At 41.6% G+C, this 16459-nt stretch overlaps 1 protein-coding gene across 3 annotated transcripts in view; it reads left to right on the top strand.

Moving 5' to 3' along the window:
- Positions 1-16459, top strand: part of Shtn1 (shootin 1) — a 99715-nt gene that overhangs the window by 34978 nt on the left and 48278 nt on the right. For all 3 annotated transcript variants that reach the window (XM_034485539.2, XM_034485531.2, XM_076925934.1), the window contains 4 exons: positions 3350-3518; positions 6777-6874; positions 8078-8159; positions 11575-11669. In XM_034485539.2, the coding sequence (XP_034341430.1) occupies positions 3350-3518; positions 6777-6874; positions 8078-8159; positions 11575-11669 (444 nt within the window). The remainder of the gene's footprint in view (positions 1-3349; positions 3519-6776; positions 6875-8077; positions 8160-11574; positions 11670-16459) is intronic.

Genomic DNA, 16459 nt, shown 5'->3' with positions numbered 1-16459 from the left:
GGTGAGCCTGGGCTTCTGTGCAACTTGGTCTCCTGTTCTGTTCCTAATTCTTTGCCCACTTGTCTGCTCTGACAAGGAGGTATAAGTTTCCAAATTCTGCAATATGATTCTGTAAGCATCTGCTTGTGTACAAAGTCTATTTCTAATTATAAAAGTGCATTCTCTCTGTCTCTGTCTGTCTCTCTCTCCTCCCTCTCCCCCCCCCCCGTGTGTGTGTGTGTGTGTGTGTGTGTGTGTGTGTGTGTGTGTGTGTGTGTGTTTCCCAGTATTTGTACCCATTTAACCTGGAGAAGTAGTCCCCAGGGTAGATGTTACACTAGAGTTTCCCACAAGAACTCAGACATTTTCTTTTCTGCTGGAGTCTGATGAAAGAGTCAGCCAGCCCTACATTTCAGGTGGTTATTTATGAAAGCAGAGGAGGGCATGCAGAAGGTGACCTCCAGCGCGCCACTGATTGCCTCTAGCTGATGGTTTTACCAAGTGTGTAATTTTCTATATTCTGTCTCATCAGAATTACATTATTATTAAAGAATGTTTTTATCTCTGTCTTATGTATTTTGGGCAAAAAGTGTCCATCAGAAAATGGATTACAGCAATTTCCAGCCAAATATTATTAGTAATGCTGGTTGTGTTCACTCCTACTCTTCATATCTCCAACCTCCAAAGTATTTCTTTGGATTGTGACTGAAGTTCTACTATCAACAAATAGACAAATAAATAAATGTATTTAATTCATATGCATTAGCAGTGTGCTTGCTAATGGTATGTGCTTAATTGTTTGCATAATGACACTGCACTAAAATTCATAAGATACTAAATCAGAACCTAACTAGGAATATGGATTTCCATGTGAACTTCTTTCCTGTTACTTGTCTGATGCATGCATAGCATTATGGGTTGCTGCTTTGATAGGATGAGGCACGCTCACACCATTTGCACCGCCTACGCATCCCTGGAGTTTTTCAGTCGGGTATACTGGATGCTCCTTTCCTTCCGTTTCCTTCTAGGACAAACAAAGAAACAATGTATTTTTTCCAGGTTGGTTTCACTGAATCTAGTGCCCAGGATGGTGTCTACATTATATCCATTCAGATGAAGACACCTCTGCCTCTTAGGACTGGCAGTTTAGGGAAAGCAAGGACTTCGGGTCAGCACTTGCACATTTTATTTCTAATTGTGTAATTTGGGGCATGTGTAACTCAGAGCAGGTTAGTTCTGCTCTCTGGTCACCTCAGGTGACAAGGTGGACAGTGGTTAGAGTAGAGAATGGTGTGTGAGGTGACATTTCATGATACTTTGTAACTGTTGGCCCAAACATTGTCTTCTTTAAAAGTTATTTTATCTCCTCTACTCTTTTTTGTTGTGTGTGTTTGTATGTGTATATTTGTGAGTTTGTTTATATGTGCATGCTTGTGAATATGTGTGTATATGTGTGTATACATGTATGTAGAGGTGTGTGTACATGTATATGTAACCCAGAGGTCACCTCAACTTTGAGCATCTTCCTCTATGCAACCCAGAGGTCACCTCAACTTTGAACATCTTCCTCTATCACTTTCTACCTAATATTTAGGAACAGGGTCTCTCCCTGAACCTGTACTATGCTGTTTCAGCTAAGCTGCCTGGCCCGCAAGTCCCTGGGACCCACTTGTCTCTACTTCCCTAGGACTGGATCACAGTCACGGTCTACTATTCCTGGTGTTTTACACATGTGCTGAGGATCCAACACAGGTCTTTATGCTTTTATTACAAGCACTACACCCACCTATCTATCCCATAGTCACAGTGTGGTGTAAGTAGTAGTATGTTGCAAAACTTCCCAGTGATGAATGGATTTATTTCTGCTCAACAATCACTGTACTATCCCCTAAACTCATTTTAATGGGAACCTTAGTACATACCATTTGTCTCCTGGTCTTAGAAGCCTTTTGTCAAGTAGACATACAGTTTGTTTTTGAGGATGTATAATGAACTCTTGGGACTTGAAAAAAAAAAAAAACAGACTAAAAATTGATAAACTTGAGGGAGCTGGAGAGATGGTTTTAAGAGTGTGTGCTACTCTTGCAGAGGACCTGAGTTCGGTTCCCAGCACCCACATTGGGCAGCTCATAGAACCTCAGCTGCAGAACATCAGATACCTTCTTCTGGCTTTTGTGGGCACATTTGCTCTTATGTGCATCCCCTACACAGATACATACAAACAAATTTTAAAAAATAAAATTCAAATGGTACATTCTTATGCTATAATTTGATGTCATTGTTTTCTTATAAGTACAGCAACTACAGCAAGTCTGTTTTGCTAAAATGTGCAGGTTAAATTGTTAACTGACCAGGTATTTGAAGCCATAAGATCCAAAGCTACTTAGTTTACCTCTTTCTTCAGAGTGCTCTGCTGGTGTAGCCACTATGTAAATTTGTGTATGGTAATGAGTTCAGCTAGTGTAGAGTGAAGGCAGATTTGTTCTTGCCTTATGATTGAGAGACATTTCAGACAAGCAGCAAAGGATTACCTCTTAACAAGACAACAATAATGAAATCCCTTCTCTAACATTCAGGAATTTGAGTTCTACAAAAATGTCTACGTAGAATGCACTGAGACTTCATTGGTATAAGTCTTGTATTTTTCTTTCAACAGATGAGAACGGTTTGGGGCTCTGGGCTGCTTTTCTCTGTTGCTTCTGCCTCTCTCTCTGAGTGTCACTTGCTTTGGGTTTTTACAGCAGGATCCCTTCTACTCTCAGTCCTGTAGCAGAAGGTGGTTGACATCACTTCTTATGGCTAGACATGCAGAAACTTTCTTCCAGCATGTGCCTTTCTAGAGAAGAGATCTGACTGGCTAAATGTAGTCATATGCACTAACTCTGGCTATTAGTTGTGCCCAATGACATTGTCTTTGCACAGTATATATGTGTGTGTGCGCACATGTGTGCACATGTGTACACACTCACGCATGCATGCATGCTGTGAATGTGGGTGCATTCATGCCATAGCCTGTAGGTGGGTGTCAGAGCATGACTTTTGGGTTCTCTTTTTTTCCACCCTGAGTTCTGGGCAACTCATGTCCTCAGGTTTAAGCTATCTCACCAGCCCGGGGATTCCTTGTATTTCTTAAAATTTATAACCAGTGTTTCTACTTGCTGCTGCTGTAATTCAGGATGAGGCATCACTTAAAATAATAAACTTAACGTTAAAGCATGTGAATAGTTTATTTGTTGAGTGAGTCTCCCTGTTACATCCTACTGTGAGTGTTAATGAATATGTAAGACAAAAATACACTAAATTCATTTGTTTAAAATGCAAGATTTGACTTGGTTGATAAAATAACCATTTTTTCCTATGTTACTTTTAGCTAAATAAAGAAAATAAAACACTGAAAAGAATCAGCATGTTATACATGGCCAAACTGGGGCCAGACGTAATAACGGAGGAGATAAACATTGATGATGATGACCCAACCACCGACACAGATGCTGCGGCAGAGACCTGTGTGTCTGTTCAGTGTCAGAAGCAAATCAAAGGTGGGATTCCAGTGTTGCAACTGAGTATGGTTTCTGCCAGCACAGGGCCTCCCGTCTCTGATGGCACACCAGAATTCCATGAGGAGTTTTGAAAATACATGGAGCCAGAAGAGATGATTCAGCGAGTAAGAGTACTTGCTGAGCAATGATGAGGAATTAATTTCAAACCCCCAGCATCCACATCAATGCCTGCATGGATGTACATGCCTGTAATACCAGGATGGGGGAGTGGAAGCATGGCCACAGGAAGGACTGGGTTTGCTACAGCCACTCCAGGTAGAACACCAGCAAGCTCTAGGTTTAACACAAGACCCCATCTCGAGGGAGGAAGGTGTGGAATGACAGAGCAGGGCAAGTGACTTCTTCCTTGGGCCTTTACACATGCATGTGCATGCGTGTGTACTTACACTTATACACACACGTGCACACATATACCATGCATACACACTGAAGGAATTTTTGAGAATACTGATGACTGGGTCCTAGCAGCAATGTTTTTTATACACATGTGTCCACACATGTACATACATGTACTTATACACACATGTGCAAACATACACCATGCACACACACTGAAAGAATTTTGAGAATACTGATGACTGTGTTCTAGCAGCAATGTTTCTGACTTCATTAGTCAGGTCAATCGGGAAACTGAGCCTGAGTGAGAATCACATCAGTCTCTCTTACTTTGTGGGTTGCTTTCTTGTTTGGAAGGAAAGCCCTTAAGAAGTATGGCCTGGCTAGAAATGGGAAGTTACCATAACATTAAGAGATAGTATTATGATTTATTTTTATCTTTTAGATTTGTTTTATTTTATATGTAGAGTGTCTCACCTGCATGTATGTGTGTGCACCACATGCGTGCAGCCTTAAGACACTTTTGCTGAGTGAAAGGTAAGTATAGTTAAAACCATCTCTGACTTGGCTGGTGGTAGAGCCAGGTATAAAGAGAGCTTATCATATCTAAAGTCCAAGATTTAATCCCCAGCACAAAACTTGTATATGTGTTCAGCCAGTACCCTGTATTTATTTGGGTCTCTGTTATAGGTTCAATAACACGTGCAACTTGGTTCATGTTCAAAAATCGTGCTTATTGTTTTGCCTGGGAGATGAGATTTCCGATGGAAGGTGCTCCCTGACCTCACTCCGAAATAGAGGGTGCTGGTTGGGAGTGATGGGGGCATCAAGGTCTCCCTCTGTTCACTGTTCTCCCTTCTGTGAGGCATTGAACAATATGGTCTTATGTTCTTCCTTCTGGAATTAGTCAGCTGGTGGACAAAGTGACTTAGAGCCAAGTCTCAGAACTTCAAGCTGAGTTCATGAAAAAAAAAAAAATCAGCTTATGGATAATGATGTCATGGGGGTTTTTTTCTTATCCTTGGAGAAGGGTAAGAATTGAAAAACATTTAAAAACAAAACCAGACAGAGCAGTAGGCCAAGTAGAAGCTTAAGAAACCTGTGTTAGTTGGTGGGCACTTTAAACACCACTGTCACATGGTCCCTTTCCAGCCTGGTAACATACTTTTCTTAAGTCATAATAATAAATAATAAAAATAAATGAATAAACAGAATACCCACAATTCTGGAGGGGAAATGGCTTCTTTACATTTTCAAGTCAAGATTTCTGTTTTCTTAAACTTGGAGTCTCCAGGTTATTAGCTATCCAGCCATCGGTTTGTGTTGTGTGGTGCCGAGAGCTTGTGGCCATCACGAGAGAGAAATTGGTACAATGCCTCAGCTTGCCTCTGCCTACAAATTCTTTTACTTCTAAAATGCCAAATAGCTTCTTTAGAATGTGTGGGTTTTTTTTTTTTTTTTTTTTTATGTATATAAAATGCAAAGAAAACTCAGTTTGGTCTGTTTAACAGTGATATTATTGAGCCTGTGTGGCGTTAGTTTCTGTGTGGCTAGGGTGGACCTTCATGTGACATTTCCATTGTCCTCAGTTTGGTTTGCTCCTCTCCTTAATTGTCAGATAACACTGACCACAAACTGTATTTTTAGTTCTTTTGATCAGATATATCTTTTAAAAATAAATTTACTTCAGGTGCAACTATCATGGAAATCAGTTCAAGGTATATATAGTGCAGGTTTGTTTTCCAAAATAAAATAAGAGAACTGCCAGGTAGGGGGCTAGAGAGATGGCTCAGTGGTTAAGAACAATGGCTCCTCTTCCAGAGGTCCTGAGTTCAATTCCCAGCAATCACATGGTAGCTCACAACCATCTGTAATGAGATCTGATGCCCTTTTCTGGTGTGTCTGAAGACAGCTACAGTGTACTCATATACATTCAATAAATAAATCTATAAACAAACAAACAAACTACCAGGTGACCCAGTTATGCACCTCCCAATGGGCCTTGCATCTATCACAGAGACTTGCATATCCAGAGACTTGCTGCTGTATTCACAACAGGAAGGAGATGGAATTAGCTGTCCATCAAAGGTGAACAGATAATAACAATGTGATACATTGTGGAATTTTATTCAGCTATAAAGGAATTTTTACTTATTGGCTGAGGAGATGCCTGGGGGTAATGTGCTTGCTGTGCAAATGTAAGGACCTCAGTTTGGAACTCCAAACCCATGTCAAGATGGACAGGGTAGCATATGTCTGTAACCCCAGCACTGCCAGGACAACATTAGAGTCAGAGACAGGTGAATTTCCAGAAGCTCATAGCCTGACTAGCCTGGCATTCTCAGGTGAGCAGTAATAAGCCTTGGCTCAAATAGGTTGAAAGGTAAGAACCTACGCCCAGTTGTATTTAATTGCTATGTGTGTGCTGACACACACATACTTGCAGTCACATACATGAACACATGCACACATACACACAACAATAGCAAAAAAAAAATGAAATTGGAATTCGTAGGAAAGAGAACGGAAATGGTAATATTACTTTCAGTGAGGTAAGGTTCAGAAAGGCAAATACCAAGGGTTCTGTGTCATTTGTAGATCCTAACGTCTCGTTTTTATCTTGATGTATTTGTACAGGAATGAGGGTAAGTAGATGGTCATGAAGTTATAAAGGTCCGTAAGGGGGGAAATGAGGTTTTCAGGAAGAGGAGGGAGGCTGAAAGGCTCATGGAGATTGCTGGCGACTGAAGAGTTCAGATGAGGAGTGGGGAGAGAAGGGTCTGGGAGGGGAGGCTCTACCAAAACAAACAAATGAAAACATTGTAAGAAAACTTGTTATTTTGTTTCATAATTAAAAAGTAAAATAAAGTTTGTTTTCATTTCCTTCCTTTAAAATTACAGAACTTCGAGAACAAATTGTGTCTGTTCAGGAAGAAAAAAAGGTGTTAGCCATTGAGCTGGAAAGCCTCAAGAGCAAACTTGGGGAGGTGATGGAGGAGGTAAGGGCGTTTTAGGCCGGAGGGCCAAGACTTTGGCTTTTTAACTAACAGTCATTTGGGTTGACTAAGTTACAAAGATGCTATTCAAAGCTAGCTTTTGGTATTAGCATCTGTTGGCTTTTTTTTTTTTTAAACTATTTTATTGGGTTCTTATACATCTGCCTCCCTTCCAAACCTTATTCCACACTAATCCCTTCCTACCCACCCACACTAGGTAGGAGAGAGAAAGGTTAGAGGGAAAAGAAGCCTAGACCTCTGTAATACTTCCTGCTGATTAGGGGTATTGGGTTCCTTGGGTCCAGTCCAGCCTTTGTCATCTGATCTCCAAGTTCTTGTCTCTTTGCTCTTATTTGACAAACCACAACAACAGCCACCACGGAGCAGCAGGTGGGAGCAGCAGCTGCTTCTTCCTTCTTAGGAGCCCTCCCACTTATATACCCTCTTCAAAGTCCCCAGAATTAAACAATCTGAAGCTGGCAAAAATCACACCCCTGCTGGAGGATGAGGCAAATCATAATCACCTGCTGTGAAGCAGCCACTTATCCCATACCTGGGGAAAACACACACACACACACACACACACACACACACACACACACACACACACACAACATAGGTGGGTTTTTAAAGAAACCAGAATTCTCACTGTAAGCATCATAAGCATCATGTGTCAGCTCTCATTTACCCCTCCCTTCCATTTCAGTTGGTGTTAAAAAGTTATTTCAGAAATTTAAGGTTGGAAAAGAATACCACAGGTACACTTTATTAAGCCATAAGTTGTCAAAATTTAAAGTTATCTTCAAAAAATTAATATGTGAATCTTTTCAACATAAAATTAAAGTTCAAACTGGAGCCCGAAGTTAAGTACTTGCTGTCCTGTTAAGTGATAGGTGTATTTTGGGAGTGATCACAACTTGGATTTTTGCGTTAAAACTATGAGTGTGTGACATTGAATGGCTAGAACATTAGCCAGTGTAGGGAGGGCCCAGTGCCAATTTAATTATGTAAATGAGCTGTGCTCGGGTATGACCTGAAGTCCCAGATTACCTCAGTTTCACAGAAGAGCTTTCACACTCTCGGTGGAGGAGCCGCTGGGAACTCTTTACACTGCAACTTAATGTTGAAAGCCAAACAGATATTTGAGGGTCCCATGTCCCTTATGTCTCATTTACAGTTTTTCTCCTTCACATTTTACATTTGTAGGTAAATAAAGTTAAACAAGAAAAAGCTGTTTTAAATTCCGAAGTTCTTGAGCAGAGGAAAGTCTTAGAAAAATGCAACAGAGGTAAGTCTCTGCAGTTTTCTTTTGTCCAGCACGCTTGCTCACATGTGTCTGGTGCTTTTTTTATCCATGTGCCCAGAGTTCATCTTTTTCCAAGGTTGTGTTTTGCTCAGCAGTGACTCTATCTCAAGTCTATTATTTCAGTACTGAGGAACTTTAAATGGGATTTCTACCCAAGCCTGGTGGATACATACCTTTAACCCCAGCACTTAGAAGGCATATCTATTGTAAGTATGAGACCAGCCTGGTTTATCTAGGGAATTTTAATCCTGTCTGGTCTACATAATGAGACCGTATCAAACACACTCTCAAAAAAAAAAAAAAAAAAAAAAAAAAAAAAAAAGTCAGAGTATTCCTGTAATCCTCAGGAAGAGACAGAGGATCTCTGAAGCTTATTGTCCAGACAGCCTAACTGAATTGATGTGGTTCAGAACCAGTGAGAGACCCTACCTCAAAACAGACAGACAAGATAGATATATATAGAGAGAGAGAGATGAGAAAGAGAGAGAGAGATGAGAAAGAGAGAGAGATGATTAATATAGATAGAATAGATAAATAATGATAGACAGACAGAGGATACCCAGAGTTAACCTCAGGTTTCCACACACACACACACACACACAAGTGCATACACAGTACACAAGCTTCTAGTACACACACTGGATTTAAAAATTTAATAAAAGCCATTCCCCTTAGGAACTAACTCATTGTGGAACTAGCCAACTCATTTTGAAACTTCAAACATATGCACATCTGTCCTCTGTGAACTGTGGGACCATAATCATTTTGGCCCTCTTAGCACTTACATAGTTGATGGGCTTGTTAGTAAATCAGAATCTAGGAGAGGTTCAGAAAGCTTCATAAACATGATGCTATTTTAAGTTAAGAGAATGTAGACAATGGCTCAGTGGAAAAATGAGCATCAAGACTGGTATACCAGCCTGGTGTGGTGGCATGTACTATAAATCCCAGCATGGTGGAGGCAGAGGCAAGTGGATCTCTGTGAGTTTAGAGGACAGTTTTGTCTACATAACATGGTGAGGTCCAGGCCAAGCAGGGATACATATTGAGACTCATGTTAAAAACAGATTGACAAGCCAAGTGTTCCCTTGCTCTGGGGTCTTGCATAATTCTTCTTTGTGTCTGAAATATAACTCTGCACCTCTAGTGGCCAACACAGCAAGGGATTTTTACTATTTAGACAAGTAACATAAAAACATATCTAGTGGTGCAGAAACTGGAACCAGCCTATGTAGGAGATGTTTCCAACTCCTACTTCAAAAGAAAATTCCATGTTGTTTGGTCAACATCTCATTCTTACTGTTAAACAAGGCATAAACCTCGGTGGAGGCTGGTTACAATGTTGCAGTTTAGCGAAGGGAGCAATACTGAAGTTTCTGCAAAAGTCTTTGGGGCCAGGGAGGGGAAAGGACTGTATCAGTCTATTTTTTGTTGCTATCATAAACTACCCAAGGCTGGGCACTTTAAAACGAATATAGGTTTCTAGCTTCAGATGCCATCCAGGAGCACAGCCCCATCGTCTGCGCAGCTCTGGGAGGGTCTCCTTGATGAGGTCCCACCACAGTGATAACATCAGATCATAGCGGGAGTACAGAATTCTAGGGAGAGATCTCATGGCAAGAGAGGGCCTGGTCTGCCTGACAGTAAGCTCTCTTAAGTTCCCTTACCTCTTAACATTAACATACGGGGGACCAACCTTGCAGCATGTGCATCTTTGGAGATCACACTATATCTAAACCACAGTAGAGGATTAATACGTCTCTTGTTCTCCCTTTGGCCTGTCCCCAAGCCACCCAGTGTCCTAGTTTAGAAGACAGGACACAAACAGGGCTTTCCAGGCTGTCCCTGTAGTGATTCCTATCCCTTGTGTTTCTTATTGGATGGAGTTTGTGAAGAAAGGGCATGGAAGTTAAACCAAGGAGAAGGATGAGATGGTAGGTTTTCTTCAGGTCCCGCTTCAGTGTATACACAAACTGCACTCTCTGTGTACTGTGCAGACTGTGAATTCACCACACGGAGTCTTGTTTCCAGGAAGCTTCTGTCTAGAAAGAAGTGGGGATACAGGAACTTGCCACCAGGACGAGAGTTCTTTTCAGAGTCCAGGTCAAAGGAACCTAGACATGGGAAAATTCACTTTTTATTATAGTGTTCTGGATAGAGAAAAAGAGAGCCTATCGTCCTGCCTGGGGCTTTAGATAGTCATGGTCTTCATTGTTCTCTTCGTGGAATTTCTTTTTTTAAATAGGTTTGAAAGTCATTTAGTCCTCAGGGACCTGTAATTCCCAGCACAAACCGCCACTTACATTACTTTACTTGAGTTAGACTGTTCTGCTTCTGTCTGAGGAAGCAGTGGTTTAGGAAGAACAGAGTTTGAAATTCTATGTCATTACACATCAAACCCGTCCTTAGTCAGTTAGGATTGAAGTGCCCCAGTGGACCAGAGTGTGAAAGCAGCCATTAAGAGTGTCTTGGCGGGGAGTTTATTGATACAACTCAGCTCAGAGCAAGGCTCTTCAGAGGCTGTCTGCTTGCATTGTGCTGGGTTCCTAATGGCGTCACGGCTCCCTGCATCCTATCCGCATCATTATTTAACAAAGTAGGCCACAAAATGTCAAAAGCAGCAACGATTGCATGTTGCTTTTATTTGACAGGACTTTTCCTACAGTGTTTTTTTTTTGGGGGGGGGGGGGAAGGGGGCGGGGTCTCACTAAGTGGCCCCGACCACATCTTGCACACGTCCATTGATTTGTCCTGTGAAATGCCTGTGATACATCTTTTTGTCTGTGGCTTAATGGTTTTTGTCTGGGACAGGAGAGATGGTTCTATGGCTAAAAGCACTTTTGTCCTCTTGCAGAGGACCCCGGTTCAGTTCCCAGCACATAGTAGCTCAGTACCATTTATAACTTTGGTTCCAGGGGATCTGATACCTTGTGACCTCAGTGGACACTAGGCATGCATGTGGTACACAGACAAACATGTAGGCAACATATTTATACAATAATCTAAAAAACAAGTATTCATTTTGCAACTGACTTTCACAGTACATTTATTTGAAAACATATAACATGTCGTTCCTTATATATTTCTTGTGCTGTATTTTACAAATCCTTTGGTGTTTCCTCAGTGGGCCGAAGAACATGCTTGCAACTACATCTCTGTATGTTCCCCTGATCTGCTCTTTTAGGACGTGTGTATTTGAATCTAGGAGTGTGACTGGTTTTAAGTTTTCCATTCACATTGCTAAACTACCCTTTATAAAGCTCATCACTCTGCACCAGCCAGGAACAGATGACAGCCCCCACGTGCCTTATGCAGAATCTTTTCCACATGTGCTCCTGGTAATTTTGTACAGCCTGTTGTCTCTGGGTTTTTTGTTTTTGTTTTTTGTCTCTTTAAGTGTCCATGTTGGCAGTTGAAGAGTATGAGGAGCTGCAGGTGAACCTGGAACTGGAGAAGGACCTTCGCAAGAAAGCAGAGTCTTTTGCGCAAGAGGTGGGTATGCGGATGTGAACGGAGAACTTTTGCAGAACCCCCATGGGCAAAACAAGTTGAATGCTGTCAGATATGAAGGGCAATAGATTCCAGTGTTCCTAGCATGGTAGGTTGACTCATTTACAGTAGTTATTATATAGTTTGTAGGGACCTACAAGAGAGCCATGTGAGGCTTCCACCACCAATTACAAATGTTTAAGGAGATGGTAATGCAGAGACTTAGGTCTAAGTATCACAGCTTATACACGTACATCAGATTTCCCTCGTGTGTCCCATAAATATGCACAGCCGTTAGGTGTGGACTGAGAACTTTAGAAAATGTTTGAATAGAACTTGAAGCTTTAAAGGAAGCATCCTGGCCAGGTGGGAGCTGCTGTGCCATGACTTTAAGTCTGCTGACATTTGTGGGGAAGACATGGGTTGAGATTTGCTGTGTCTGTCACTACACACAACCTCCAGGATGTCCCTGTCCTCTTAAAGCTGCACTTCCACCATCTGTAAAATAGAGTCCATGTAAATGGAATCGGAGATTTTAGAATGCAGTGGAGTCTCTCTCTCTCTCTCTCTCTCTCTCTCTCTCTCTCTCTCTCTCTCTGTGTGTGTGTGTGTGTGTGTGTGTGTGTGTTACATCTCTCTCTCTCTCTCTCTCTCTCTGTGTGTGTGTGTGTGTGTGTGTGTGTGTGTGTGTGTTACACACACAAAGGCCAGGGATCTTTCTCGGTCACTATCACAGCATCTCTGACTAAGATGCAGCTTGCTCATATGGTAGACTAGCTGGCCAATGAGTTCCTGGAATCTACTTGTCTGCTTTTCCAGCTCTGAGATTATGAGCATTTGCCACTGTGCCCCCAGTTTTTGAAGGGGTTCTGAGGAATTGAACTTAATTCCTCCTATTTGCACAGCAAATACTTTATGAATCGAGCTATCCTCCCAACCAAAATGGAGTAACTTTTAAGAGTACTTTGTAGGCAATAACATGGGGAAAAGACTTTTCATGGAGAGACCTATATCATGTGCTGACTGGCTAGCTTGAGTGCAGAATGCCTAGTCTTGAGAATCTGGGCTGTGTGACAGTATCATCCTGGATGACGATGTCATAGCATCTGCCTTTCTCTCCTGGCCATCATCCAGTGCTCTCATTCTGTGAGTTGATTTTTTCATCACTAATGGAACATTGCCGTGTTGTACACGGATTACCCCAGCCACTCGACAGTGTAATGATTTACCTTTCAGGGTAGAGATAAGCTTTGAGCTTCTCTGGTTCCACCTGACCTTGTTGACATGCGAGTGTCGGGTATTCCATGGCTCTGGAGCTTGTTTCCAGGGGAATGACCTGTCACCAGGTAGCTGAACTCAAACATGGAGCTTCATTCAGCAAGATCTCTGTCTCTATTGGAATTTTGAGCCTGAGTGCAAAGAGCCTTGTGTTGTGGGTCGCAGCTAGGGAACCGAAAGCAGTCCAGGAAGAGGTATCCAAGGCGGAGAAAAAAGACAGCATGTTGCAAGAATGACATCTAAAAATCGGATTCTGTTTCTGTTTTGTTATATTATATTTTTATTTGTGTTTTTGTGCTTAAGCATAGCTGGGCTAGCAGTGGCCTCCACAGAAGGTCTAATCTAGGCTTCTCTGATTTGAAATAATTGTGATTTTATTCAGAGAGTTTGAGGAAAGGCAGATGAATATTGTTCTCTGTTGACTTGTAGGAAAATAAAAAGAGTTGGAGTGTGTCCGAGCCCTCTGGAACAAAATCTGTGTGATTATAAATGGTGTGGGTAAATTGATTGTGGGGAGGGCAGGTGGGGAAGATGTAGAGACCTTAGGTTGATTGAGGGTGACCCAAACAGCAGGGTCTTACCAAGACCATTTCCTGTATGTTGTTTGCATAATGATGTCAGAATACAACATGCAAAGCAGCTCAGAGGACAACTTGAGAAGTAGCAGAGAAGACAGAAGTGGGCTTCTAGCAGAAAAGCATGCAAGTGAAGGATTTCCATAGGGTCAGCTGACCAGGCGGGAGCCCTTGAGATGTGGGGACAGTACAGGCACCATGCTGAACCAGCATGAGGAGGGGAAGGCAGCCTGGGAGGCCTCTGTGACTGGCAACATGAATGTGTGCAGCAGTGCTCGACACCCAGATTTAAACTCCATCCTGAGATTTAAACCTCCATTGCTGAGAAGGAAGTCTCGGCTTTGACACATGACTACCGCTAACGGCATGAGACTTGTTCCACAGGAGGCTGGCTCACTGTTGCGTGTTGTGCACTGGATTGGTACAAGAGGCAGTTGTATGTTGGAGAAGATGAGGAGCTTACTGTCCACAGTTTGAGAAATAAACATCCAGGTTAACTTGTTTTATGAATTAAATTGCAACAGGAATTTGTCTGCTTATTTAAAAAAAAAACAAAAAACACAGAGCCACTTCTAAACACGTAAAACAGAAACTGAGAATTTCTTGCTTCTTGTATTCATTTATTTAAAACAAAAACAAAACCTGTTCCTTCTTAACAAGAGGAGTCAGTTGTGTCCAGACCCAAAATTTTCATCTACATATTACATTTAAAGAAAACTTATTTATGATGTGTATATGTGATTGTTTATTTATTGTGTGTTTCTCTATGGTATACGTATGTGATTGTATGTGTTCTGTATGTTCTCTGTGGTGCGTATATTTGATTGTGTGTTGTGTGTGTTCTCTATGGTGTATGTATGTGATTGTGTGTATAGTATATATATGTGATTGTGTGTTGTATGTGTTCTCTATGGTATGTATATTTGATTGTATGTGTGTTGTGTGTGCTCCCTATGGTATATGTATGTGATTGTGTGTGTTGAGTTTGTGGTGTGTATATGTGACTATGTGTTATATGTGTTCTCTATGGTGTGTATATGTGATTGTGCTGTGTGTGTTCTCTATGGTATGTGTATGTGATTGTGTGTGTTGTGTATGTCCTCTCCCTCCACCCACATGGACTCTAGGGCTTGAACTCAGGTCTTCAGGCTCATGCAGCCAGCACCTTCACCCACTAAGCCATCTTCCCAGTCACATTTTAAAGTTATAATGCAATTTTCTTATACTTTTCAATGTGCTTTTCTTGCCATTCACTTTCCTTCCTGAATAATTTGTACAATGTTGGAGTATTGCTGTGGATTCTGTATTAGCATAAGATTTTTGTTCTCACTCTTATCCTTCAAAAAGACATGTGAGATTTCTTAGAAACTCTTAGACCTGTGGTGTTCTTTCTCTGGTAAGAGACCAACTCTCTGACTCTAATTGAGGTGTTCTTCCCACAGCAAAACCACACTCATTGTGTTTGGTGTTTGAATGAATGTTCTAGCAGAGGACTCACTTAACTTAAATTTTAGTACTTTAATGTTTGGGGAAGGTAGTTTTGGGGTTTGTTTTCTCTCTTGAGATAATCCCATGCAGCTCAGACTGTCATCAGACTTGATATATAGCAAAAGATAACCTTGAAATTCTCCTGATCCACTTGTCTGTTTCTCCAAGTATTGGGATTACAGACCGTGCCATTGTTTCCAGTTTTTGTGGTACCAGGGATTGAACCCAGGACCGTGTGTTTGCTAGGCAAGCACTCTACCAACTAGGTTAGTGCTGGTTTGGGTGTGTTACAGGGGATTTGAGGAAGAAATTCACACTAGGAGGATTTTCCAGTCATATTTTTACTTGATTTCAAAGTGCCACAGTCCGTATACTTTGTCCTCGTGTGGTGTTAAGCAAGTTTTCCAGAATGTTCCTCTTTCCCAAGAAAAGCAAATCCTGGAGAGTCACGGAGTAAGGATGGTGCTATGTCACAGCTCATGAGTTGGTGACAGGGAGTGGGTGTCCCTATTTGATCTCCCGACTCTGTGGCCATATCTGCTTTGCCAGTAACACATGCAGCAGAAAGGAACCTGGAACTTTGTATCAGCTGTCCTTTGTGATGACTCCTGAGGTACCGAGATGCTGGTGAGGGAGCCTAGCTAGTTACATTATAATAGAGGGGGGAAAATGTAATTATTACAAAATTATTGTAATAATGTAACTAAAATAATTCATTTCAGCTAGATACTACTCAAATATTTATGACACTGTGTCATAAATATTTATATATATATATATATGTGTGTGTGTGTGTACACACAGAGAGAGAGAGAAACATACTTGCACACATAAATAGTAAAAGTGAGTCTTTAAAAACCTACTGTTTTACCTGTTTGAGCTAGTGTGCATCTTAATTTTGCACAGCACTGTAGCTGTTTCATAGGCTTTTCACAGACTCTGCTCAGGAAAAGAATGAAACCTCAGTCATTGTATGTGGAGGTTGGGGTGCAGCTCATACATGTTTGGAGGTCAGAGGTTAACACTGGGTATGTTTCCACCTTGGTGTTTGAGACAGGGTCTCTCATTGAACCTGGAACTCATTGATTGGCTGGACTGACTGGCCACCAACCAGAGATTCCGTGTTGTCTCCCTTCATCATCATAGTTACAGATATATGAGAATGTGTCCAGCTTTTACTGTGTACTTAGGACCCAACCTCAGATTCTCAAGCTTGTGCAGCTTGCACTTCCAGATGGAGGTACCCCCACCCCCTACCCTCTAATCCCCTTCTCCCCCAACCCCCACCCCTAATCCTCTTCTAGCCGTTTTTTTTTTTCTCCTTCTGGAAAGATAGACTGGGAAGAAAACATGTGGTGTGTGCATGCATGTGGGTAAGTGTGCCTGTGTATACATGTGTGTGCAAGTGTGTTGTGTATTATACAATCCGTGGTGAGTTTGACTGACTGGAAC

The sequence above is a fragment of the Arvicanthis niloticus genome, chromosome 1, assembly GCF_011762505.2.
Source record: "Arvicanthis niloticus isolate mArvNil1 chromosome 1, mArvNil1.pat.X, whole genome shotgun sequence".
Classification (NCBI taxonomy): domain Eukaryota; kingdom Metazoa; phylum Chordata; class Mammalia; order Rodentia; family Muridae; genus Arvicanthis; species Arvicanthis niloticus.
This window is presented reverse-complemented; position numbering and strand designations above follow the sequence as displayed.